The 27,801-nt window shown below is 45.0% G+C and overlaps 1 protein-coding gene across 6 annotated transcripts in view; it reads right to left on the reverse strand.

The window, feature by feature from the left end:
• Positions 1–27,801, reverse strand: part of CLEC16A (C-type lectin domain containing 16A) — a 101,248-nt gene that overhangs the window by 22,446 nt on the left and 51,001 nt on the right. For 4 of the 6 annotated variants that reach the window (XR_014151043.1, XR_014151044.1, XM_081839598.1 and 1 more), the window contains exons 19-21: positions 24,695–24,846; positions 22,664–22,868; positions 20,755–20,922 (exon numbers count right to left, since the gene is read on the reverse strand). Coding sequence is in view for 4 of the 6 variants with exons in the window: in XM_081839598.1 (XP_081695724.1) it covers positions 20,755–20,922; positions 22,664–22,868; positions 24,695–24,846 (525 nt within the window). In the remaining 2 variants the exon portion in view is untranslated. Of the gene's footprint in view, positions 1–14,954; positions 15,088–20,754; positions 20,923–22,663; positions 22,869–24,694; positions 24,847–27,801 lie in introns of those variants that run through there. The other 2 variants (XM_081839601.1, XM_081839600.1) reach the window with 2 other exon arrangements.

The raw sequence follows: 27,801 nt of genomic DNA on the forward strand, positions 1-27,801 counted from the left end.
GGAGGCAAGTGCCACCACCGCCAGAAGAAGCAAAGGAGACGAAGGCTGCACAGGAGGTGAGGGAAAAGGCTCAGTGAGCTTGCTAGGAAGTTGTTGGGGTTCAGCGTTTGCCTGCAAGGTGATGTTTTCAGGACTTAGGGCAGCGGTGACCAACATTTATAGGAAGTGTGTCAAATGCAAAAGTGCCACCTTGGAGGGAATCACAATGCAATTCTCTACACTCAAATCGCATTCCATACAAATTTAGCTGGTGCTTGGCTGCAGCTCTGTTCCAGATCAATTTCAGCCTTTTTCTTCTGCCTGCAACTCTCTCTGCTTGCCTCCATCCCTCTTCTCTCCTCCTGTTGGTGGAGGAGTGAGGCAAGGCAGCAGAGACATGGGGAGGGCCTCCCCCCACACCATGCCAGCTAGTAGCCAGGTGTTGTTGTTTTTTAAGTTATTTGGGGGTATATGCGACTTTTGCAAACATGAGCTGCCTCTGGAATGTTACCCCTGAACGTGATGCAACTGGACTGCAGTCTAATGAGCGGGGCAGGCAGGCATACTTATGGGAACTGACTCTACGCCACAGCCAAGCGTAGTGCCATGGTGGTGCCACACACGTTTTCCAGCCTCTGCCACCCATGATTTACAACAGCCTTCCCAACCTGGTGCCCTCCATATGTTTTGGTCTACAACTCCCATCTTCCCAGATGGCAGGTCACACTGGGGCTGGTGGGAGTTGTAGCATCTGGGAGGACACCAGCTTGGGGAAGGCTTGTCTATGAGTCTTAATAAAAAGAGTTTGAAGAGGGCAGGGGGCAGTTTAAAGCAATACAGTGTTTGAGCACCCAGTTTATCCTTAAATACTCCTAGCCATATATTATTTTAAGATACGGCCTCGGTCCAGTATATCTGAAGGAGCGTCTCCACCCCCATCGTCCTACCCAGACACTGAGGTCCAGCACCGAGGGCCTTCTGGCGGTTCCCTCGCTGCGAGAAGCCAAGTTACAGGGAACCAGGCAGAGGGGCTTCTCAGTAGTGGCACCCGCCCTGTGGAATGCCCTCCCACCAGATGTCAAAGAGAATAACAACTACCAGACTTTTAGAAGACATCTGAAGGCAGCCCTGTTTAGGGAAGCTTTTAATGTTTGATGTATTACAGTATTTTAATATATTTTTTTTGGAAGCTGCCCAGAGTGGCTGGGGAAGCCCAGCCAGATGGGCGGGGTATAAATTATTATTATTATTATTATTATTATTATTATTATTATTCTGACATCCTCCCCATGAAAATTTGGCACAAGAAACAGGCTTACCTCCCCCCGACAAGTTCAGTACAATGGTACCTCGGGTTAAGTACTTAATTCATTCCGGAGGTCCGTTCTTAACCTGAAACTGTTTTTAACCTGAAGCACCACTTTAGCTAATGGGGCCTCCTCCTGCCGCTGTGCCTCCGCTGCATAATTTCTGTTCTCATCCTGAAGCAAAGTTCTTAACCCGAGGTACTATTTCTGGGTTAGCGGAGTCTGTAACCTGAAGCGTATGTAACCTGAGGCGTTTGTAACCTGAGGTACCACTGTAATCAATCCTTAATTTTTGTGGCCATGATCATCTTCTACATCTGCCTGCACACCCCCAGTTATGAGCCATAAAAGCAATAAAGAAATGGAGAATAGCAAGACACATGAAATGCATGAAACCGAAAACGCTGTCACCAGAAGGATCATGGGGGAAAGTTGCCTAACACAAATCAAAACTACTGGAGGGGAGATTCGTTCAACAATATTTGTTCAACAGTACAAACGCTTATTTTCCTTCACAGGGAATGGCACATGGACACCTGAAGGTCCCTCGTATTTAATCAAACCAGTGCTGTCTATTCTGACTGACAGTGGCTCTTTGGGGAAGGCGGGTGAGTTGTTCTTGGGGCAGGGGACGGTCTCTCCCATGATCTGCTACTCGAGGCCCTTTTTTTAAGCTATGAAGCCCAATAGTTTGGAACCTTCTGCATGGGTGCTTTACCACTCAGCCAGAGGCATTTAGTCCACTGCTGCAGCTGCCCAATACTGAGGGCACACAAGAATTGTTTGGGTTGCTTAATGATCTCACTAACCGGCAGTAGCTCCAGCAAAAGTTTTCCCACTCCATCCCCCTGCTACTGGATCCTTTAAAAAAGAAAGGATGGAAGAACAACTGGAGATGCCAGGGCTTCTGCATGCAAAGGATTTGCTCTGCCACTGAGCTCTGACCCCTGTACAAATGTGCAAGGTGGCATCAAGTTTGAGGAAGAATGAGAAAGTAAATGGGAGGCCTTTCCGTAATGCAAGCACCCACTGACCCTGACCTAAGATTAGGAATCTTGGGAAATTCCGTCGCAAATGGAAATTCCCGCAATTTGTATGTTTGTGCAAGGTCAGGAATGGCAATCATGCAAGAAAATACAAGTGGCATTTGCTATTGTCGGGGCAGGGAGTTTAGTCTGCAAACTAAAATAAGTATGGTAAAATAATTATGGTAAATATTTATGTTACAGTAAGCCTGCAACTTTCGTGCATTTAACTTAGGTGCATTCAGGTTTATGTGCTGTTGCGGGGGTGGGGGCAAGAAAAAAAAATACTTCGGCAATCCCACCTGACATTAAATTCAATGTATTTTGACCATACTTGATTTTCGCTTTATGTTTCCCTGCGTAATTGCATGCTTATTTTCTGCATGAGTTTTTGACATGTCCCTTCCACTTAAACGCATCAAAATTAATTACAGTGGTACCTCAGGTTACATACGCTTCAGGTTACAGACTCCGCTAACCTAGAAATAGTACCTTGGGTTAAGAACTTTGCTTCAGGATAAGAACAGAATCTTGCTCCGGTGGTGCGGCGGCAGCAGGAGGCCACATTAGCTAAAGTGGTGCTAAGTTTAAGAACAGTTTCAGGTTAAGAACGGACCTCTAGAACGAATTAAGTACTTAACCTGAGGTACCACTGTATGTAAATCTTTGCATAGCGAGACAAATGACGTAGGTTTTGGTGGAAGCAGAACAGAAACATAAATGAACCGAGGACAAGACAGGACAGAAATTGCTGCTGCCTTACAACCCTTCACAAGACAACAGGCATCTCTGGAGAAATTAGAAGACAAACTTGAACCCCTGCAAGAACAAGTGGGGAAACCACTGGGTCCATCTTGCCCAGTATTGTCTGCACTGACTGGCAGAGGCCCTCCCCCAGCCCTACCTGGAGGACGACCCTCCCTAGATTTAAGATCCTCAATCCTTATTCACAGTGAGTTGTGACTGAAGAAGGGGGTATTTCAGAAATGATGGGTCAATGGAAACTTTTCCATCTTTACTTGAAGAGAGATGCAAAATCTATTATTATTATTTTATTTAAAAATATTGGCAACAGGAAACAGCCCTGGGCCTGCCAGAAAATACCATCCTTTTAAAAACCACAGTTTCTCTGAAGCAGTCAAACAAACATGTAGTTTAGGAAGACCTTGGGAGCACAAAAAGCATCAGTGTACATTAGTTCACGGTGGCTGACAGAAAGATAGATATGGGTCGATATGGGGGAAATCACCATGTTGCTTCAAGAGGCCACGAGATCAGGCGGAGCAGGCTGGCGAGAAGGGTAGATTAAATCATCATCATCATCATTGGACAACTGAAGAACGCCAAATATGCTCAGAGGTAAGCCTAAAAATGCTATACTGCCAGAGTCACAGGAAGAGGCTGTTCTGCTTCTCCCTCGCTTGAGGCTATTGAGACTCTATTTTGGACACAGAAGCAGAGCTTGACTAAGGGAGAACAAAGCAGGTTTGCTAAATGATAAGTCTACTCAAGTTACTCGCCCACAAACTGCCCCAAGCTCTCCTGCCCACACTTAACTGGTTGCCAGTTTGTTTCTGGACCCAGTTCAAGGTGCTCACAGTGACACACCTCTTCACCCTGGCTCCTGATACTTGGAATTGTAGAATTGTAGAGTTGGAAGGGACCCTGAGGATCATCACCTAGTCCAACTCACAGTGATGCAGGAATATGCAGCTGTCTCGTACAGGGATCGAAACTGCAGCCTTGGCGTTATCTGCACCACGCTCTAACCAACTGAGCTACCTAGGGAGGTGTGTATTTTTAGCACCCACCTTATTTCTGTTCTGTGGAACCGTTTTGCTTATTCTTTATCATTGGTACCTGTTCTACTTTTTAAAAATATCTATGATTATACTGCAACCCGTCCTGGGACCTTATGGCTAAAGCCAGGTAAGAAATCTAATGAATAAAATAAGTAACTCAGCCAGTGACTTGTGCCATGTCAAGGATATAACAACCACACTCCCTTCCTAAATCTGCGTCTGCTTCCATGTCTAGTCATTTTCTGGAGAAAATTCTTACTCGCCCTAGGGGAGCGGCTGTGCAGTCAGCTGCTCTTATGAAGCCTAGTGGAAAGTTTGTGGTGGTTCATAAAACAATACGTTTCAGCCTCCACTTTTCATGCTTTGCACCTCCACTGTGAGCAGGGGGCCTGTGCACAGGCCACAATCCCATAGGAGTGCAGAAGGCAAGAAATTCAGCTTCCTGAGAATTTTGTGAAAAAAATGAATACAAGCAAGCTTCCCACCCTCATGGCTGAGAAGACATGTAAAACACTTTCTGGTGGGTAGCGCTTGCTGAAATCTTAGAAGCCAAACAGAGAGGCAGAGCACGGATTCCAGTGGTCAGGGGTAGAACTACTGCCTATTGCACACCTACTTGCTCTCTCCCTTGGCTATTAAAATGGAAATAAAATCATGCAAAACAGTAACCAAGTGGGTGGGTGAGTGGAGAGAGAACTGTGTCATTTTAAATTTGCACTGGGTTAATATAGTTACAAATTTTAGCTTTCCTTAGCACAGAATTCCCATACAGATATCGCCTTCCTTACAAAACACACACATGCATAGCTGCCAAGTGTCCCTTATTTGGCGGGACAGTCCCTTATCCCAGCACCATGTCCCACTGCTGTCCCTTATTGATGATGTCCCTTAAATTTCCCAGGTTTCCAAGGAAGCAGCTCCTCTCCCTCTCTCCCTGCCGGCCAGGGAGGAGGGAGGCTCCAACTGTGTTGCTTGGCTGCGTTGCTCACCCAATAAGGAGTCTAAGAATGACTGGGGGGTGGAGCTTGCATGCCTTGTGCCAATCAAATCGGCTGCATTGCCTGAGAACTCGCCTTTGCTCAGTGCTTCCCAGCGGAGAGGTGACAGTGGTTTTCCTTGCTGCATCCCCTTTGCCGGGTTGCTACGCTATGGGAACCACCACTTGAGGCTTCATTTGGCTGCTGGTTGACTAAAATCCCTTATTTTGGCTGCTGATCCCTTATTTTTGAGGCTGCTGGTCCCTTATTTTCAAATCTGTAAGTTGACAGCTATGCACACATGCCACCTACTAAGTTGAAGGCCTCATGCTTTTGAGCACCCAAGAGGGAAGCAGGGGTGCTGCTGGTCAGCGGCCCAGGAATGTTAACACATTTTCCAGAACAGAATTTGCAAAAGCAATGCTGGCTTGAGCTTGGAAAAGAAGGGAAGAGAGCAAAATGGCTTCTTGCCTTTCTGCTTTCCTTTTTCTTAAAAATCATAAGGGGGGAGCCCTTGGGAGCCTCTGCATTCCTGCTGATTGCCAAGTTGTCTTTTCGACATTACTAGAGAGGATGCTAGCTCAGGACACACCACACCCAGAGCAGGCAGATAAATCGAAGAGTATCCAAAACCAAACCCCTCGGTCCCCAGAGCTAGACTGTTACGGTAATTTGGGCAGAGAGTTCCAGGAGGCCTGGTACGCCTGAACTTTGAAAAGGTTCAGCAAACATCTACGCTCAAGTCGCAACTCTTATATATCTATCTCCACTAATGCAACCTTCTCTGCAAATGGGAAGATGCTGGGCTCTTGGGGAAGTGCAGTCAGATAATTAAGGCTGCCCTCCCCACAGTGACTGGGCTCTTTAAACTTGGGAATCATCATCATCATCATCATCAGTGCTTTTTTCTGGGGGACGCAGGGGGACGCATACCCCTAAACATTTTGTGAATCTAAGTTTGGCCTCATTGAGGGGCAGAATTTCAATATGAGTAGGAAAATGAGAGTACCCCCTAAACGTCCCCCCCCCCGAAAAAAAAGCACTGATAATAATAATATAGTCAGGGCTGCCAACTTTGGAAGCCATGAACACCCCGTGCCACCTCAATTCAGTTTGGGCAAAATGGTGATGCCAACTGTGCCAAGAGATCTTCTGTGGGTCTAGCTCTAAGATTTAGTGACCTGAATACAGGCATTTCTGCTGTTGCCCCGCTCTGCTGAATTGTTGTTGATTAATAATAATAATAATAATAATAATAATAATAATAATAATAATAGGATGCCCTTCCTCAGCCATACTCGAAACAGCCACCTGTTGCTTCAGACTTCTTCCATATACTCTGCTTTTTCCCAGACCCGCAAGACTGGACTCTGATTTATGCAAATGAATCTTCTGCATCTGCCTTATTGGCTTCCTCTCTCCCCATGCTTGTAAATTGTTTGCACCAATTTTAATATTGCATTTTAATATTGCTGCAATCCATCTGGGGTTCTTATGGTGAAAGGTGGGTAAGAAACTCGAAAACAGCCACATAACTCACTAGGTTGCCTAAGGGTACACGACTTTCAGCATCATAACCACATCATTAACTTTGGGGTGCTATTAGTGACCTACCTTTCAGGGCTGTTATCTGATGTATGGGATGTGCTTTGAAAACGTATGGAAAAGGGCAACGTAAATGTTGATTGGATCGTCCAAGATCAGCCAGTTTCTCATCAGAATAAGCCACATAAAACTGGGAATGAGCAAGGAAAGCACAACTCACACGTCCATCCCCAACCAGCCGTCTCCAAAGCATACCAGTCAGTGACCCATAAGAAGAAAAAAACATTTATTTTCTACCTTAAAAACCCATGCCTTCAAAGAACATTCTTTATGTATGCAACAACTGCATCAAGAATACTTATTGCAAAGTATTGGAAGACACAAGATTTGCCCACCTTGGAAGAATGGCAGACGCAAGTGATTGGCTACATGGAATTGGCAGAAATGACTGGCAGAATCCGAGACCGGGGAGAAGAATCGGTGGAAGAGGACTGGAAGAAGTTTAAAGACTACCTCCAAAAACATTGTAAAATGTTTGAATGTTAAAATGATGTTGGATATAAAAATAATATGGCATTAGGGATTTGGTAAAAAGAAATATGTAAAAATGATGTGGAAAAGAAGGGGTAAGACCAGAGTATTATTATGTTGCGACTAAACAAATGATACAAAGGATTAAGCTATAAAGAACACGTGATAAAATGGTTTTAAAAGAAAAGGAAATTAAATGCATAATAGCCTGAAATATATAATATCGAATATGACTGGAAAGAGGGTAGGAAATTGCTAAAATTGATTGTGTAAAGGGGAACACAGAAAAGGGAGATGTGAGGAAGTCAGGAAAGAGGGTTATAAAGATAGTAATGCAAGTAATAATTTTTGCTTTTTGTATTTGTTGTTTTTGTTGTGCTGTTTTTGACTGTTGTATTTTGTGTGTTGTTTGTGATTTTGATTTGTTGTGAAAAACCTTAATAAATATTTATTAAAAAAAACAAAACCCATGCCTTCAAGAGCAACTGCTTTGTTTGAAAATGTGCAATTCACTTGCCTGGTCTTATTTTGGAAGAGCCACAGGCTCACAAGTACGTTAAGCTCTCAGGATAGGGAAGAATATCAATCCAAATAATAATGAATCAGATCAATGTGGGTGTCTTTGTGACTCAATAGGATGGAAACAATCCGTTCCCCTCAAGCACCCGAGGTCTATCCTCAAACACCTTGCATTCTGAGCATTAAAACACAGGCAGCATTTTTCCCATGAATAGATGCGCAATGATTGTGAACATTTGTATGATCTTCTCTCTCTCATGAGGCGCAGTTCTGAGGTCACGCCACAATCCAAGCAGTGATTCCTGGCAAAGGTACAAGCTGCAAATTTATCTAACAACTTACAGGAAGGCAAATGGGAATCTTTAGACAACAGGGTACCAGTAACAGGAGGCTTAGTTTCAACCAAGAACTGGAAGCAAACTAAGCCTCGAGAGCAGGAAGTTCAAACCTCAGAACAAAGCACTTGTGCATTTTCAACGTTTTCAAACAATATACGGCAAGGAGGAAACAGCTTTGGTACTATTAGCACCAGACACTGATGAACGGAATGACAACACCTGGATTAACAAAACATGAAAGCACACGTTGCAAAACTTTTGAAGCTCCTTTCTCACCATTAACCATGCAAAGACGAAGGGCCCTGCCTTGTGCTGCACGTGATTTAAAGCAGGGGTGGCCACGGCGGTACCCTCCCAATGTTTTCAGCCTCCAACTCCCACCAGCCCCTTCGAACACGGCCAGTAGTCAGGGATGACAAGATCTACAGCAACCCTGCTGGCTACCCCTGGTTTAGAGGGCAAAGGCCGTCCAAAGGCAAAAGCAATTCGTCTTCCAAACTACCCCTTCTTGGAATGGTAAGCAACCATTTTGCAAGAAGGTAAATCTCTCAGTGGCAGGAGGAGGGATTGGTTTGAGCAAGTGAGCATGGGATTGCAAAAGTAGCTTGGAATTGGATGTGTGCTGAACAATGGAGGGAGGGACCCCCTCCAAAAAATAGCATCAAAGAGCTCTTGGAGGAAATAAACAAGGAATGAGAAAAATAAGGAAAGTAGAGGTATAAGATGCATCCAGAACCAACAGGTAATACACACACACATATATACACACACTTAGAAAAATAGGAAGCTTTCACTCCATCTTAGGGACATAGGAAGCTGCCTTATACTGAACCAGACCATTGGTTCACCTAACTCAGCACTGTCTGCACTGACTGGCAGCAGCTCTCCAGGGTTTCAGGCAGCAAGTCTCTGCCTGTCCTACCTGGAGATGCCAGAGGTTGTACCTGGGACCTTTCCCCTGGAAGGCATGTGCTCCACCACTGAGCTAGGCGCCTTCCCGAAAATGCATTAGTTTTGTACTTGATTAGTCAACACTGCTAGTTTGACGGGAGGAATTAATCACTGACCGGATTGGTCTGCATTAGTTCTTTCAAGCAGGACTGTAAATAGTTGGCAGTTTCCCCCCAGGCAGCATTTAGGATCCGAAGAGCCCCATGTGTATTTTACAAGGCGAGGTTGGTAACAAGCGGGACTGGAATCACCAAAATTCAGCAGGGAGAGAGGGCTGCTGTCCTCTTTGAAGCTGCCACTTGCTGCTATCTCATTCATAAACCTTTTTTTTTTTTTCAATCCTGGTTGCCCAAGCCCAGAGGAAGGCAGTCATCAATGACATCCAGATTTATTCATTTTTTTAAAAAAGATTCTCGTTCATAGGGCTCTTTTAAAAGGCACTGCGAGGCTTTTAAGCTGAAAGAAGCTTCCCAACAATCCTGTGACTTGGCTCTATTAAGGTATCCACAATCATTTCTGAACAAGGGATGGAAGGCTGCCAAAGAGGTTTTCATTCATACATCTACCAGTGCCTATATTTCTGAAGTGACGCGTTCCTCTTGGGAACATCCACTGCGCCTATCAGGGAGGCAGTGGGTGGGGATAATCTCTACCAACAAACCCCAACAGAAAAATATTGAGCAGCCAGAACAAACCTCAGCCTCCCCGGTCTGCAAAGCCCTCCTGCCTCCCCATCCATGGCTACTAGGGAGCATCGCAAGCAGCAAGCAGGCACAAGTCCTCAGTGGTTGGCTGGGGCTAGGACAGGGGACAAAGGCTCTGCCATGTCTTTCTCTTGGGCTATGCCAGCCACCACCATTCTATGTTCTCTGTCTCTCTGCCCGATGCCTTCCAGACCCTCCTAGGCGTTCAGATTGGCAGAGAGGGCCTTCTTGGTAGTTCTGCACAACCCCCAGAAGTTCAAGAGGTGCTGCCAGCCCTGGAGATGGCATTCTCTGCAGGGGCCCTTAAGCTGAGAGATTCCCTTCCCAAATGGGTACATTTGGCACTTTCATTTTATGGCTTCCATGGTATGCTAAATAGGCCCTTCTTTACTCGGGCCTTTGATGCTCGAGACATGCAGGCAACTCCCGTTTTAGGCGCAACAGGTATGTGCGCAGAAACGTCATAAAGGCATCACTGAAACATCACTAACAGGCCGGGATGGGGGCGGGAAGGGGTGGAGCAAGGCATTTGCAGACTTCATCACTGGGTTTCCAATTCCACACAAGTACACAAGGACCCAGAATGCAACTCCTGTGCAAGCAGGGAGTTGCCTGTATATTTTTAGGCCCCACTCTGTTCCCTTTGATTGGCATTTGTTTTATTAATTGGTTTTATTGCTGTGGGTTTTTTTAATCGTGGTCTAGGGCATGTATGAAATTTAAAATAAAATAATAGTAATAATAGTCATAGGGACGCGGGTGGCGCTGTGGGTTAAACCACAGAGCCCAGGACTTGCCGATCAGAAGGTTGGTGGTTTGAATCACCGCAACGGGGTGAGCTCCCGTTGCTCGGTCCCTGCTCCTGCCAACCTAGCAGTTCGAAAGCATGTCAAAGTGCAAGTAGATAAATAGGTACCACTCCAGCGGGAAGGTAAACGGCATTTCCGTGCGCCGCTCTGGTTCACCAGAAGCGGCTTAGTCATGCTGGCCACATGACCCGGAAGCTGTACGCCAGCTCCCTTGGCCAATAAAGCGAGATGAGCGCCACAACCCCAGAGTCAGTCACGACTGGACCTAATGGTCATGGGTCCCTTTTCCTTTTAATAATAGTCATGGTACTGATAATAATAATTTCCAACCCCTGTTCTCCCGTCACTACCATCTTTTAGTTACCTCCACTGCTGCAGAAAGTATGCATCTGAATACCACTTCCTGGGAATCACAAGGGGGGGGGGGGAATGCTGTTTTTCTCAGGTCCTGCTCATGGGTTTTCCACAAGCATCCGTTTGGCCACTGTGAGAACAGGATGCTCAGCTCCATGGCCAAAGATTGTTTGAAATTTGGAAGAGGGGTTTCAGGCTGCCCCCCTCCCTCCCTGGGCTGGGAGTTCTCCAGTGGCAGACGGGATAGAGGAAAGAAGGGAAGGTTTGTGCATTCTCTTAAGTCGGCAAGGATACCTTCAGCAAAGGTGGCGCTTGTGCGTGTGCCCTTCCCCTGCTGCATTGTAGGCAATAACTTCTGCAAGAATAGTTCTGGAAGTCACATCCCAGGGACACAAGGTGCTGTTGGAATAGGCCCTAGAATTCCTGCTTAAGTGATGCCCCCCTCCCACCCCCTCGGCTCTCAAAACAAGAAATTTAACGGCAGGCAATTAGACCTTATCACTTTACTCTAATTGCCTATTAAATCTCACATAAAAATGCACTGCGGTGCTGACTCTCAGAAGAGTTCATTCACTGACAAGAATGGGAGGGGAGCCCAAGGAGGGCATCTCCTGGTCTCTTGCGCTAAATGCCAGCTTGTTCCTCTGCATTCAATCATCTTGACAGCACCAACTTTTAACATCCAAGAATGCAGCAATGTGGAAGGTTCTAAGTTGGGTTGTGTATGTGGTGGGGTTGGGTGTTTTTACAGATTTTCTCTCCTGTTACAGATTATTTTTACTGCTTCCAGGAACAGACCTGTCTTGTAGAACATCTCCTAGTAGTCTTTGAATAGTTAATCTTTGCCACCTTCATTGTGGCTCACCAGGAAGACGCAGAAGGCTCGGAATAGGGTTCTCCCAACGCCGCTGCAGCTTCCAGACTGGTGCAGCGGAATCTCCCAAATAAGAGCTGGCTCCTAGGGAACAGTCTGATAAAGGACCCCTGGACAGTTAAGTCCAGTCCAAGGTGACTATGGGGTGTGGTACTCATCTTGCTTCAGGCAGAGGTAGCCAGCGTTTGTCCACAGACAGCTTTCCGGGCCATGTGGCCAGTATGACTAAACCGCTTCTGGCGCAACGGAACACAGTGATGGAAACCAGAGCACACAAAAACACTGTTTACCTTCCCGCCACAGCGGTACTTGTTTATCTACTTGCAATGGTGTGCTTTCAAACTGCTAGGTTGGCAGGAGCTGGGACAGAGCCACAGGAGCTCACCCCATCACACAGATTTGAACCGCTGACCTTTTGATCAGCAAGCCCAAGAGGCTCAGTGGTTTAGACCACAGCGCCACAGTCTGATGCTGTGTGGATGAAATATGCACAACATCACCCAGCAGCCTAGCTGGTGGTGGATCCATGAGGTGTAGGGCAAAGGTCCCAAGAGGAGGTCTCTGTAGCACCAGAGCAATTGGGGGGGGGGGGATCTGCAGGACCAGAGACAGCTTGTGAGTAAGCACAGTTGTTGCTTCCTATCTGAGGAGGGGCCCATCAGCAGAGATCAATTTTAAAAAAGGGAGTGTGCCAGTTTGCAGCCTTGAACTGAAACCGCTGCTCGGTGGCTTTTGGCTAATATAAAACAAGGTTCAGAATCCTTCTCAGCAGGGAGATCAGCACCATGGTCCTCCTATAAGGAGTTAAGGCATCTTTTGTTTCCTCCAGGACAATTCTTCTTATCAGCTGAGAGCCTACAGAGGCAGGCTCTCCAAGGACAGATCCTGAACCACTGACACAGAGCCCCTTGGCTTTGGCAGTGCACTGCCCTAAGATCTGCCCCAGAAACTGGGAGCCTGTCCACTCAGCGCTTCCGTTCATGCACATCAGCAGACAAGTCGCTTCCCAACAACCTCAGTATTAAGCATTGATCCTGATTTGTTTGCACAATGATTCCGAGATATATGACGGCAACTGTTGACCGATGGTTCGTTATGGATTTAAGGGGGTGGTTATATGACATCACATCAAGCAATTCCTACCTCGCATTTTCCAGTCCATTTTCTCTGTGTTTTCCCGGGCTTTACTTCACTGGTGTTTTTTTTGGAAGCAGGTTTCTTGCACAAGCCTGCCAGATCCACTTTAACTGTGCAGCTGGAATTTGCTGGTAGTGACTGAATCCTACCCGCAAAACAGCAACAGGCTGGAAGCAGCAGAACATACTGTATTTTTCCATGTATAAGACGCCCCCTATTTTTTTAAACCCCAAATTAAGAAATTAAGTTGTTTAGCTTTTTGGGGGTGGGGGAGATCACTTCCACCAATCGCTCATCCGCCTTCCCACCACTGCCGATTGCTTGCCACAGCCACTGCCGATCGCACACCTTGCTGCAGCCGCCAATTGCCTGCCTGCTCGCTGCCACCAACAGCCCACACACCCACTTGCCACAGCCGCCAATCGCCTGCCCAATCGCCGCAGCCCAATCGCTGCTGCCAATTTCCTGCTTGGTGCTGCCATTAATCGCATGTCCCCCCCCTCTGCATTCACTGTGTGTGTATAAGACAACACCCAATTTTGCCTATTTTTTTTTTTTTTTTTTTTAGAAAAAAGCATCGTCTTATACACAGAAAAATATGGAATTTCCCTTAAACGCTCCTTTCCCTGCACCACAGAGGACTGGCATTTCCATTTGTCTGAATGATGACGGTAATCCAACTTCACGCTTACCCCCGTTGCTCTGCTTTGGCCTAAATGTGCCTTTCTCTGACACTGAAAAAACTTCCATTTTGCCAGGCAGCCAAAGAAAACGTTCCCTGTACAATTCAGTGGAATTTTGAGTTGGTGCCGCTGCCCAGTTACAAAAACAGCAACAAAGACATGTGGGAGATCAGTAAGCCACGGCCACAGCCAAGTGAGATGATGGTGTCAGGGTAAGGTATGTTCCAAAGCAAGCAACTCAAGACAGCCTCAGCCCATCTTCTGCTCTTTAATGGTGGCCTTGCACAAGAAAGGCAGAAAGAAAACTGGAGCCAGGTGACCTGTCTGTCTATTAACCTCTGCGTTTTACCCAGGCAGATCAATAAGTGCTTTGCTAAATACCACGTTAATGCGCTGTTCGTTTATGATTGAGCCCAGACGGGTTCCAGGGTACTAGGAAAAATAAACCTCTGTTAACGCACGGACCACTTAGGCAGCTATTTCAGTTAACTTCAAAGGTGATTAGCACGCCGCAACCTAACACCATAAAGCCAAGCGTTATGAAACCTAGTGAAATGCAATGCTAACTGAGAAACAGGAATTGTTATTATCTTACACAAAAGACACAAAGAACATTCTGTCTGTGTCCGGCTTTTCTTCGGAAGAGCTTATTTGGATATCATGTAGAGATTGGGCAGTGCAAAGGTACTTTGACAAGAACCTGCCAGATGAATTATGGTGCTTTTATAACTTCTGTGGAAGTCTTGTGCAACACTGCTGCGAACACAACAGGGTTCCTGTTCGCAATTTAAAAAAACAGGCCCAGCCACAGCCCTGTTCAAATTGTTTTCCTTTAAAAGCAACACCATCACAATTAATGAGAATGAGGATATTTTAAGTATCCCAGCTGGGCAGGCAGCTGGGTAAATTCTTGCGAAGTAGCAGATTTAGTTACATAATTTCCCCCCACCCCACCCCGCCAATCTTCAAGTCGCTATGACTGTACTTCTCAGGGCAGGATAGCGGAACAATTTAAAATCACCGCATCGTTAACAGCAGGGTTAAAGAGGGGCTCAGAGGGGCAACAATGTGTGGGCCAAATGGCCCCATGCCATGCTTAGGACCCACGGCTCAGCGGCAGAACACATGCTAGGGCAGGCAGAATGTGCCATCGTTTTGTAGACAGTTGCAGACATCCCAACTCTGTCTTATGTTTTCTGCAACTGGTCCCTGTCCCCAGCCTCCAATTTATAACCCAATATCTGCATTTTCTAATCTCTGCCTCTACCCAACCTCTTCCCCCCCACCAATTTTATCCACTGCCCAATTCCTTTAATAAAAGCAATCTGTGCTTTTCACTCTTCCAAGTCTCTGGTACATATCAAATTTTCCGCTCAGGCTTTTTTTTTTTTTTTTTTTAAGAACGATTATTTATTCTTCCCACTCTGCAGAATTCCTCCAACAATATCAACAGCGGGTTGTCTCGACTATCTCTTCCTCCAGAAAGGAAGCTGGATGTGGTGTTGGTGATGGGCGTGGTCGCTTTTGGGAAGTTTCTTCCTTCGTGCCCCTGCTTGCAAAAGAGATTGACTCTCATGTAATCAATCTGCTCAGAACATGGCACGACTTCCTAAACCACACCTTCCCATATGGGGCAAAAGCATGCGCCATGTGGCATGGAGAGTCTTATACACAGGATTTTCCTTAAGCCAACGCTTAGCTCTCACTCTTTTGAAAGGCTAATAGAGGAAACCTTTGAGCAAGTGCAGAGCAAAACACTTCGGCAATCAAACCAAGCCCCAGCTCATTGCTTCTTACACGTTGGCAGGTGGCAAGTGGTTTGCGGAAAATGTCCTCGTGGGCCAAATTAGGACCTCTTCCACTTAGGACCACTTAGAGATTTTTGAAGTATTAAGACGTTTATCAATGCTTATAAATAAACCAATAAACCAATAGGCAGGACTGCAAATTGGAGGTTACCCACCACTGGCTTAAACCATGGTTTATCACTTTGGATATAATGCGGAAAACTTTAGTTTAACAAATGAGAAAAGTGCTCAGCTGCAGCAGGAGGAAGAGGAGGAAAGAGGTGCAGGAGGACTGTACCTTGCCTGTTTCCAGCCCTAAATCATGTTTTGTTGGGTCAGGCAGGTTAGGGTCTGGACAGGGCTGTTGATTGCTGTCAGGGCTGTGCACAAGTGATGTGCAAATTAAAGTTGAAGTTCAGGGCCAGGACAAAAAACTGAGATTTGCTGCCTGTATCAGCTCTGCAAAGTTGCACAGCTTTCAGTTTGCATACATTTCACCTGGTTTTGCTAGTCTCAGGGCAAAGGCAAAAAGACTGAAGACACCCACCCCACCTGCTACGACTTAGTTCACCAAAATCATGATTCAGCTGCTTCTCTGGCTTCTTTCAGCAAACACTGCCCACACATTTTCAAGCATATCTGTGAAGCCTTAAGAGCTGCTGTCCCCACCCCGCCCCCCGGCTTCTTAAGAAGTCAATTTTTTTTGCATCCAGTTATCACACTCTGCTCTTTTTTCCATGGTTCCACTGTGTCACATCACTCATGGCTTCAGTTGACAGCTTAACCAGCTAGGTACGTTAATTTATCTCTCAAAGAGCACTTGCCAGCAGCGTAGACATTACGTTTAAAGCTGTCAGTCCCTTTCACCCAGGGCTGAGAAGTACATGCCTTGGTTCAGAAAGCAGCAGTACAACTAAGCCTATATCAGAACTGCCCCTCCTGCAGTGCCAAGTGGACACCATGCCGCAACTCTCCTCTTCAAAAAAAAAAAAAACTCTATAGAGAAAGGATCAGGAAAGATGGGTTTCGAAATCACAGAGGAAATAAAAGTCATGGGGAAAGCTGAGCCTCAAAAATGCAGGTGCCAAGTTACCAGTTGCAGCACTGGTGAGATGCACGCTGCAGGAAGGGGGGGGGTCATCTCTGACCTTGGTGAAGGGTTAGCAGACCTGCTGCAGGTGGGGAACTGACAGACCACACTGTGGCTGGACAATGACACTTCCTGTTCCAGTTACACTGCAAATCTGAAGCAGAAGGTGGATCCGGGAGACCAGGTCTCCGATCTCTACAATTTGTGAAGACCACCAAATAATCACCAAATCTCAGCTCACATGGTTGTTGGGAGGATAAAAAATATGGAGGAGGAAGAGCCATGTATATCACCTTGAGCTTACTGGAGACAGGGTGGAATACAAATGCAGGAACAAAAGTTAACAACAATATTGACTTTTATTTTTGGCTAATGCAACATTCCTCCTCCTAAAAAGAGCTGGAGTCACTTCTGCTGAAAGAAAGCAGTGGAAGCTAACAGCGCACACAGCTCGCTACACATTGGATCTGGCGGGACAGAGCGCATCCTGACACCAGCACGTCTCTCGCCTCAAGGCAGGTCCTGAAACAGCAGCTGCACCTGAACATAGGTCAAGTCTGTGATTCAGATGTTTGCTGCAGGATCAACTTGTGGGATGTATGACACAGTAGGCCAGCAACTTAGGTGGGGGTTACATTCCTGGGATTGCGCCTAAAACCAAAATCATGTATATTCAAAACACGTTGGGTTCAGTGGCAGGTGGGATTGCTAAAGTCATTTTCCCTCCCCCCCCCTTTTTAGTTTTTATTTTATGCCACACAGATAAAGCTGAACATGCACAAGTTTAATGCGTGCAAGTTGCCGGCTTACTCTCCTGCAGGTTTGGCCTGAGGAGTAAAACCGATCACTGGGAAAAGGGGCGTGGGCTCCCTCTTCTCAGTCCCATATCCTTGAATAAATGTTTCTAGACCAGAACAGAAAGGGACCAGGCCTTCTCCCGAGGTGACCATGTATAAATCACTCCTCCAGGTGCCACCATAACTCAAGGCAGGGCTTCACTGGAAGCAATGCTGACATTGAGACCGCTTCTGCAAAACAAGTCGGAACTTAAAGAGGAAGAGCCCCGCTGGGTCAGACCAAAGGCCTATTTAGTCCAGAGCTGCTCCCATAGTGGCCAACCAGTAGCCTCTGGAAATCCCACAAGCAGGACGTCAGAAAATACCCCTCTTCTGCTTGCAGTACCCAGCGACAGAGGCATACAGCCTCCTATGCCAGCAGTCAGGACTGGTAGCCATCAATAGCCGCATGCTCCATTATTTTACCTAATTCCCTACATCTTGTGGCAGTGAATTCCACAGTTCAGGTGTGCACTCCATCCTTTAGTCTGTCCTGAATCTCCCACCAGCTTCATTTGATGGTCTTGGGCTCTTAACATCAAGAGAGAAGGATAAAACTTCTCTTGGTCCGCTTTCTCGATGCCATGCCTACCTAACAGCCTGTACAAACTTTTACTCTGCCCAGGATGCAATACAGATTGGAAACACAGGAACTGTCACAGAATGATGCAAATCCAGGATCTATGCCAAGCGACCCCACATACTCGTACACAATATAAAAATAACACTTCTTCTTCTTCTTCTTCATCTTATTATTATTATTTAAAGTATTTATGCACCCCTTTTCATCAGAAAAGATAATTAAGCAGCTTACAAAGTAAAAGAGACGATGTAATATATTAAACATTGAATACAGTATGGGAAACGATCAACCTCCATAAATAATAAAATATATCAAACTCCAAAGCACAGAATTTCGTTCACTCAGTATAGTCGCTCAATATCCACATCTACTAACACGTGTCTGCACCTCAATTAACCTAAACACATTCACACACACACACAACAATGACACATCCCAGCCAGGAGGTTCAATGACCCAAACACCAAAATTCTATCTGTTTTATTATAAAAAATATTTATATTGGGGAAAAGAATATTTATATCCTGCATTTTAATATACAAACCCTTTCAAGGCAGTTTACAAATAGTGTTAAGCTACTTTAAAAAAGTAAAATAAACAAAATCAATGTTATAAAACGTCACCAGGATCCTTTCAACAGGACAGTTGGTGATAAAAGCAGCCCTGTGTGGGAAAGGGATAGTGTCCTAGGTAAATAAACAAATAATATATAAAGGCTGCACCGCAGCACTGGCAACCTAAAAATGAGGCTAGAATCAAATTTAATCTAGGACTTTGCAATGTTTATGAAGCAATGCAGAAATGGCAGTCCTTGCCAGGAATAGGAATTAAAAAACAAGACAGGAGGGAGGGGGAGTCACAGAGTTATAAGGTGCCAATGGGACAGAAATCTAACAGTGCTATCCTAGGCATACTCCCCACCCCCCCCAGGCGCAAGTAAATGGGGCTAACTCCCGAGTAAATGTGGTTTGAGAGGTTACAGGATTGAGATATCAGAAGACGAACGCATGGGATTAGAACATAAATAAAATTCGCTGCACAGCACTAGGTACGAATTCTGCACGTAAAGGGAACAAAACCAAAAGGTGGATTGACACAGGAGGAAAGAAAGAGCTTATTACTTCAAGGAAACCCAGCAAGTCTTAACACATCCAGGATGTCATCCTCATCTGTGCCAGTTCTCAGGCACGATTAAAGATTTAGGGCAAAGTTTTACCCTAAACCAGGGGTGGGAGAACCGGAGGCTTGCAGGCAATTGTGGGTCTCTGGGCTTCTTTATCTGGCCCATCAGATTCTCCCCACACCATTGCAACCCCTTGCCAAACCTAGAATCATAGAATCATAGAGTTGGAAGAGACCACAAGGGCCATCGAGTCCAACCCCCCGCCAAGCAGGAAACACCATCAGAGCACTCCTGACATATGGTTGTCAAGCCTCTGCTTAAAGACCTCCAAAGAAGGAGACTCCACCACACTCCTTGGCAGCAAATTCCACTGTCGAACAGCTCTTACTGTCAGGAAGTTCTTCCTAATGTTTAGGTGGAATCTTTTTTCTTGTAGTTTGGAACCATTGCTCCGTGTCTGCTTCTCTGGAGCAGCAGAAAACAACCTTTCTGTTTGTTACTCTCTTTGAATGCTTTTCCCTGGCTGGGAAATGTTCTGGTAATTCCCCTTATATGCCTGGATGCAGGATGGGGAGAGGGCGTGTGTGTGGCCGACTTGCACGCCTGGAATGTAGGCTACTGTGCAAACGGTTAAGCGTCACACTCCTTGGTCCACCCGCTTTTGCACCTGCCCCCACTCACTGCTGATGGGCAGCCTCCAGAAGGTTTTGAAGAATTATGTATTATTATTATTAATCAAATTTGTAAACCACACCATACCTGCAGGTCTCAGGGTGGTTACAACATAAAATCACAAATAGATGGTAGAAGTTGCTCCACCCCGTCGTAACTTAATCAGCAGAAAGCCAAGAGCGGCACAGTTTTCACGCAATTGCTGCCGTGAGCTCTATAAGCAAATGTACTGTTCTCAATCTTTTTTGTGATTTTATGTGCCCGGTACGCACACATGAACGCAGCCAACTTGTAGCTGATCTGGGGAAACAACTTCAACTGTTCTGAATTTGAATTAGGCTAACTTCAGTACTTAATAAAACAAATTCCTTCCAGTAGCACCTTAAAGACCAACTAAGTCAGTTCTTGGTATGAGCTTTCGTGTGCATGCACACTTCTTCAGATACACTGTTCAGATACATTTGTTTTGTTTTGACTATGGCAGACCAACACGGCTACCTATCTGTAACTGGAACTTCAGTACTTAATCTTTTTTCTGCGAGGGCTGCAAGCTTTAATTGGTTTAACCGGTCAAGGACTCAGCTAAAGGCTGAGTTGGTTTAATTTTTGGGCTGAGATTTAAAGATAAACACTTTTCCATCTCTTGCAATCCTACCACAGAGGTGCTAAATAAAGATGAGCTTTCCTTTTGGCAACGAGAGCTAGCTTTTATTTACTGCCTTGCAATACACTTCCTCAAAGTATCAAGAAAAGCATTCAAACTGTGCTGGCTGGAGTTCATGGGCAACACCAGATTGGCGAAGCTGGCTTAAGCTATGAAGGAATATGCGCAGAATTTGAATCTCGCTTTTGGCATAAACTTTGGAGGGTCTCAGGCAAGGTTCTCCCTTTCTGCCTCTGCTTTTCCCACCTGAAACATATTACTCGCCTATCCTGCCATATGTGGAACGCATTGTATTTCTATAATGCTTTAGAGTTTAAAATTATATTAACCCTTATTATTTATTTGCAGCAGCAGCAGCAAATCAATCCACTAATCTGCATTGGCATAAGCTTTTCTCTCCTACGGTGCTGATTATCTCATGACAGAGGACCTTATTTAAAGTGTGCCAGCCAGGAAGGGCTTACCTGGGACTTTGTCGACAGACGCAAACACGGAGCGTTGTACGGTAGGGTCGCAGCTGCCACGTCGGGCTTGGTCGTAAAACCGGAACGGCAGGTGCTGAGATGCAGAAGCTGAGCTATGCCCAAAGCCCATCACTTCATTTGAAGGTTGGACCGGAAGGTCTAGGAGAGCTGGGTTTAAACGAGACACATTTCAAAATCAACATCAGCTGAAGAACCTGGAACCTCAGCTTGTCAAAACCGTGCCTAGGGATGATGGGAGTTGTAGTCCAACAACATCCAGAGGACTACAGACTCCCTATCCCTGGGTTACCAAAATGTAAGAAGCTTTCTAAATGGAGATCTTTATTCCCCAGTTGGTATCTCTGCACTAGATCTGCAACGTGTTTTACGTACGCACTGCTGTTGTTTTAAACGGTTTTTAAAGCTTCTATCTGTAAAACAAGCTTAACTGCTTTTGTGTTTGCAAGTATTTTAACTGTTTTTCTATATGTAACTGTTTCACACATGTTTTATTCCTTGGGATGTGATAGATAGATGATAGATAGATAGATAGATAGATAGATAGATAGATAGATGATAGATAAATAAATAAATAAATAAATGGTCCTTGCAGCTGTGACAATTCTCCGAATTCAGATTGTTGCAATTTTTCCACGGAATGTGAGTTTTGATATTATCACACTGGATGGGAAGAATTCACCCTGGTCAGGGATGGGGAATGTTGTGTTCTGCAGGTGCAGATGGGCTACAGCACTGCTCATCCCTGAGCACCGGCCACGCTGGCCTGAGCTGACGGGAATTGGAGCCAGCCAAAAAATACATCTGGAGGGACACAGGCTTCCCGCATCACCCTTGCGTTTGCTACAAGACAATTGCCAAGAACAAGCAAAACAGTACATAATGGGGAGGGAACAAATTTTTGGAAAAAGCCAACTTTTGATATGAGAAAGATGACAATTTTGCAGTGTCTTTTGGTACCGGAGAATCAATGCTGAGCGTTTTGGAAGTTTACAAAACTAATGATGTTAACGGTGCTAGTCCTACTCAGAGTAGGCCCATTGAAATTAATGGACATGTAGAATGATGGTACATGTTTTGTTTTAAGTTTATTGCTGTTTTTACTTTTATTTTTTGAATGCCGGGCAGCAGATTTGGGGGCTGTTAAGGGCAGGTTCAAAGTTCACTGGGCAGTCCTCTTGTGCAAATCCCACTAAAGTGAACGTAGTTGTGCAACAGCATGTGAATAAATAACTTAAGCTTGCGGGTATGAACAGAGCACTACTATGGCTCTTACAGGTATAGACTTTTACCATGTATGCAACATTGTTCTCCTTTTCTATACAATGCTTGTTTTGCTTTCAGTTGTTGTTGTTTAGTCGTTTAGTTGTGTCCGACTCTTCGTGACCCCATGGACCAGAGCACGCCAGGCACTCCTGTCTTCCACTGCCTCCTGCAGCTTTGCTTTCAGTTACTAAGCCGGAAATCAGGGATAAGGGGCCTTTTTCATCCCCAAAAAGCATTCTCTTTTGTGCAACCTTTCGGAGTCCACATGCCAGTGGTGGGCAAGGCCAGAAGCAAAAGCAGGCGGAACAATGAATGTAAATTTTACCTTCCTACAAGGAGACGGGTCTCTACTCACCCAACCCTTTCTATCCCCCTCTGTCCAGGGAGCAAAGCAACATAATCAGAGTTTAATGACGTATTCCAGCCAGGCACACACCCACCCAATGAGGGTGCAAAGAAGGGCTGGCGAGAGGTGTAACCTAGGGAGAGTCCCAAGGACCAGGAAGAGAGGCCTGATGGGCTGCATTTGGCCCCGGTCCTGAGGTTCCCTTTCCCCAGTGTAAAGCAATGAAACTTTACGAGCGGTAAGGAAACACGGTACGTTTATCTGGAGAGCGAGAGTTACCTGCTATTCTTTGCATTTTCATACGCCGAGCCTGGATGCGGCCCTTTGCCAAGCGCTGCTTCGCAATGATGCAACGGATGTGATCCGAAAAGATGAAGGTGGCCTGAAGGATGGGGAAGGGCTTGGAATGGGGGCTGGAGGCTGGTTTGTGAATGATGATATTCAGGGCACGGCTGTCGTCTTCCACTCCGGTCACCTGCATATCCTGGGATGGGGGTGGGAAAGTAGAGAAGAATGTTTATGGCAGAGATAGAATTAAGACCCAGTTTCTTGCCACAGCACCATGCTCACCCAAGGATAAAGTTGGAGCCTAGCAAGGTATGAGAGAACAGAACTGGATGGGCTCTACTACAGCTCAATGGCAGAGCTCGAAATGTTCAATGTAGGAGGGGGTCAGGGTCCCATTTCACAGCATCTCCCATAGCAGGGCTGGCTAAGACCCCCCTCCTGCAAGGCCTTTGTCTAGCAGCATCTTTCAATGTAGACAAGCTAGACAGACTGAGTGGTGTGGCTCAGGCTGCTTCACATTTCAGGTTCTCAAAAGGAAGGGGCATTGAGGACGAGGAGATTCCTTGTCAAAACACAGGCACAGATGCAACCAGCACAGAGACTGAGGTTCCAGCCAAGCCTCATATGAAATGAGTCTTGACTCGCCCTGTTTTAGCTGTGTCAGTCTAACTCCCAGCTGAGTATGCCTAGGGTTAAAAGGAATTTTCTGAGTGGGAACCACTCCTCGAAGTCCAGCTGACTGAGCCGTGAGAGATGGAACCACCTGCTTCTTTGGGGTCCGCTAAACGAGGGATGGGGAACATTTGACCCTGTTGTTATACTATAAATCCCATCGTCCATGAGCACTGGCCATGCTGACCTAGGTTGATGGGAGTTGGAGTCCAGCAACGTCTGCACCAGATGATGTTTCCAGGAAGCCTCCTAGCATTGCTGTACATTCCTATAGGCAACACTCCTCAGCATCTGTGCTGTCTCCAGAACATTACTCACAGCTGACCCCACAGGGGGGAAAGGCAGCTTTTGCATGGGTCAGAACTGGTGTCAAGCAGTGCAGTGGGTTTCCTGGAAAAAAATCCCTATGCAAATTGGGTCAATTTGCACCTGAAAATGTCCAGTTTGCACTGGAAAATTTGTTCTAATGCCGTGGAGAGTGATCTAATTTGGCACTTTCATTTTACATATGTTTAGTAAACAAAGCTTTGAAACGGTCAAGTATGCCCCATATCGCATTTGTGGCATTCATTGTTACTAATGAACTTATGTGGAACGAAGAGTTTTCCGTTAAGGTAGCCAAGGCAGCAAAGGCAATGAATATTACTCTGACAGGGAGGGAAGTGTGGCAGAAAGGAACTTCCGTACATTGCAGCAATGCTTTCTCACAGAACCCTGTTCTGAAAATGTATCCCTAGTAGTAGTCTTTAAATCACGTGTTCTGCGACACACAAGGTAAGACATAAATTCCAGTGTATTTAATGTTTAACAGACTACTGTGTTTTAATACTTTGTTGGAAGCTGCCCAGAGTGGCTGGGGAAACCCAGCCAGATGGGCGGGGTATAATAAATTATTATTAATATTATAAATACATTTTGCTGGGACAAGCCTCAATTAAGTAATCTGCCTGTTACCCCAGGAAGCTGAGCCAGACCACTGGGACAATCAAGAACAGTATTGTATACACTGGCCTGGCAAAGGCTTTTGTGGGATACATGCAGGGGTCTTTCACAGCCCTTCCTGGGGCATTTGGCATGCAAAGCAGAAGCTCTACCACTCAGTGAATGCCACACAAACAATTCAGAAGGTCCTGTGTCTGCCCCAAACCCCTCCACTTGCAGGAGAAACACAGCAAGGCAGAGTGGTTTTGCTCAACTTTGGAATAAGGCCCGTGCCTCATTGCTTTAAGGCAATCTTTGTTCACCACTGGTGACCAAGGATGCACCTTGTTTTGATGCCTCATCCCCCTGGAGCACAAGGTTTGATTCATTATACTTGCTGGTTTAAACCTTACCATTTTTTACACTCACCTGGAGAAGACCTGCAAACTTCACCACTCCCCAGCCTAAGCGGGCAACGTCTGGCTCCACCAAACTCATTTGGTAAATATCCACTGCCAGAAACCTCTGGACTTGACCGCCATCTTTTGTGATCACAGTGCAGGCAATTAAATCACTGTTATCTGAAATGGAAAGGGGCGGGGGGAGAGGAGAGGAAGCATCATCAGAGGCAACTGGTTACTTTCCTAGAAAACTATTCTCAAGAGGTACCTTTGATTGTAGTGCTTTCATATTCTCAACTAGTTTTGTTGACATCTGCACCAATCTACTGCATGCATTTTTTTTCTTGCTAATTGTTTAATACAGCCTTCTCCAACCTGGTGCCCTCCAGATGTCTCTGGACCACAACACTGAGGTCCAGCTCCGAGGGCCTTCTGGCGGTTCCCCCATTGTGAGAAGCAAAGTTACAGGGAACCAGGCGGAGGGTCTTCTTGGTAGTGGCACCCGCCCTATGGAACATGCTCCCATCAGATGTCAAGGAAATCAACAACTACAGTATCTGACTTTTATAAGACATCTGAAGGCAGCCCTGTATAGGGACTTTTAAAATGTTTGATGTTTTATCATATTTTTAATATGTGGTTGGGGAAACCCAGCCAGATGGGCAGGATATGAATATATTATTGTTGTTACTACTCCCATAATCCCTTGACAGTTTGCCATGCTAGGGATGATGGGCGTTGGAATCCAACAATATTTGGTGGACAATAGGTTGTGGATGGCTGCAATGATGCTTTTCTGGGAATAAATCCCTTGTGTGTTAAGGCCCCATGCAGAGACCCACACACAGCAACCCTAGCTGTCCTGGAAGCAAGCGCAACCTGAGCACAACAGCACTCTCCCCTGCTGTGATTTCCAGCCACTGGTATTCAGAGTCTAGCTGCCTCTGATGGTTGAGGTAGAGTCTAGCCATCACGGCTAGTAGCCACTGAGATCCTTGTCCTCCATTAATTTGTCTAGTTCTCTTTTTTTTTTTTTAATAATTTTTTAATAATTTTCCAATTTTACAACAAAACAACATACAAACATCGACAAACAAAAAACATACAAACAAGTATAATTTCTTATCCTCATTTTCATAAACCTTCTTCCTCAGACTTCCCCATACCTCACCCTCACTGCATCCTTGTTTTACGGTTTTTCAGCAACCCTTTAGTCCAATTAAATTATAACTTATTCTTTCTCAATTTCATCTTAATTCATCAAACAGTTTCAGCTGTAATTCTGCATCTTCCTTTCCCTTGACATTTTAGCACTCATCAATTTTATAACAGTTCTTAAGATAAGCTTTAAATTTCTTCCAATCTTCCTCCACCGTCTCTTTCTCTTGGTCACGGATTCTGCCGGTCATTTCTGCCAATCCCATAAAGTCAATCACTTTCGTCTGCCATTCCTCCAGTGTAGGTAGTTCTTGTGTCTTCCAATACTTTGCTAGAAGAATCCTTGCTGCTGTGGTAGCATACATAAAAAAAGTCTTGTCCTTTCTTGACACCAGTTGGCCGACCATACCCAAAAGAAATGTCTCTGGTTTCTTATGAAAAGTACATTTAAGTACCTTCTTAATTTCATTATAAATCATTTCCCAAAAGGCTTTAATCTTTGGGCAGGTCCACCACAGGTGAAAAAAGGTACCTTCAGTCTCATTACATTTCCAGCATTTATTATTGGGCAAATGATAAATCTTCGCAAGCTTGACTGGGGTCATGTACCACCTATAAATCATTTTCATGATATTTTCTCTTAAGGCATTACATGCCGTAAATTTAATGCTGTTCCCAGTCAGCAAACATAATGTCATGACCAATGTCCTGTGCCCATTTAATCATAGCTGATTTAACTGTCTCATCTATTGTATTCCACTTCAGCAACAAATTATACATTCTGGATAAATTCTTAGTATTGGGTTCTAACAATTCTGTTTCTAATTTCGATTTCTCCACCTGGAAACCAATTTTCCTGTCTTGTTTAAAAGTCTCCATTATTTGGTAATAATGGAGCCAGTCTCGTACCTTGGACTTTATTTTCTCAAAACTCTGTAATTTAAATTTACCACTTTCTTGCTCTAAGATTTCAAAATATTTTGGCCATTTAGATTCCATGTTAAGTTTCTTCACCTCCTTGGCCTCCATTGGTGATAACCACCTAGGAGTTTTATTTTCCAACAAGTCCTTATATCGAATCCAGACATTGTATAATGCTTTCCTAACAATATGGTTTTTAAAACCTTTATGAACTTTAACCTTGCCATACCATATATATGCATGCCAACCAAATCTATTGTCAAATCCTTCCAAGTCCAAAATATCCGTGTTTTCGAGAAGTAGCCAGTCTTTCAACCAGCAGAAGGCTGCCGATTCATAGTACAATCTTAGGTCCGGCAGGGCAAACCCCCCTCTATCTTTTGTATCAGTTAATATCTTAAATTTTATTCTGGGCTTTTTGCCCTGCCAGACAAATCTAGATATATCTTTCTGCCACTTCTTGAAACAGTCTAGTTTATCCACAATTTGTAATGTCTGGAACAGAAATAACATTCTAGGCAATACATTCATTTTAATAACAGCAATTCGACCTAACAAGGAAAGCTTCAAATTCGACCATATTTCTAGATCCTTCTTTACCTCTGTCCAACATTTGTCATAGTTGTCTTTAAATAAGTTCACATTTTTAGATGTCATATTAATCCCCAAATATTTCACTTTCTTTGCCACCATTAACCCAGTTTCACTTTGGAACCTCTCTCTTTCAACATTTGTTAATTTTTTTTCCAAAACTTTAGTTTTTTGTTTATTCAGCTTAAATCCTGCTACCTGGCCAAAAGCTTGAATTAATTCTAAAACTCTTTTTGTACTAGTGTCAGGCTCTTGTAGAGTCAATACTAAGTCATCTGCAAATGCCTTCAATTTATATTGTTTGGCTCCGACCTGGACTCCTTTTACCAGCTGGTCCCCCCTAATCATATTCAACAAAATCTCCAGGACTGATATAAAAAGTAATGGGGATATTGGGCACCCCTGTCGTGTCCCTTTTTCTATAGGAAGCTCATCAGTAATCACATTATTTACAATTAACTTTGC

The sequence above is a fragment of the Podarcis erhardii genome (genome assembly GCF_964252035.2).
Source record: "Podarcis erhardii genome assembly, chromosome: 14".
In the NCBI taxonomy this organism is placed as follows: domain Eukaryota; kingdom Metazoa; phylum Chordata; class Lepidosauria; order Squamata; family Lacertidae; genus Podarcis; species Podarcis erhardii.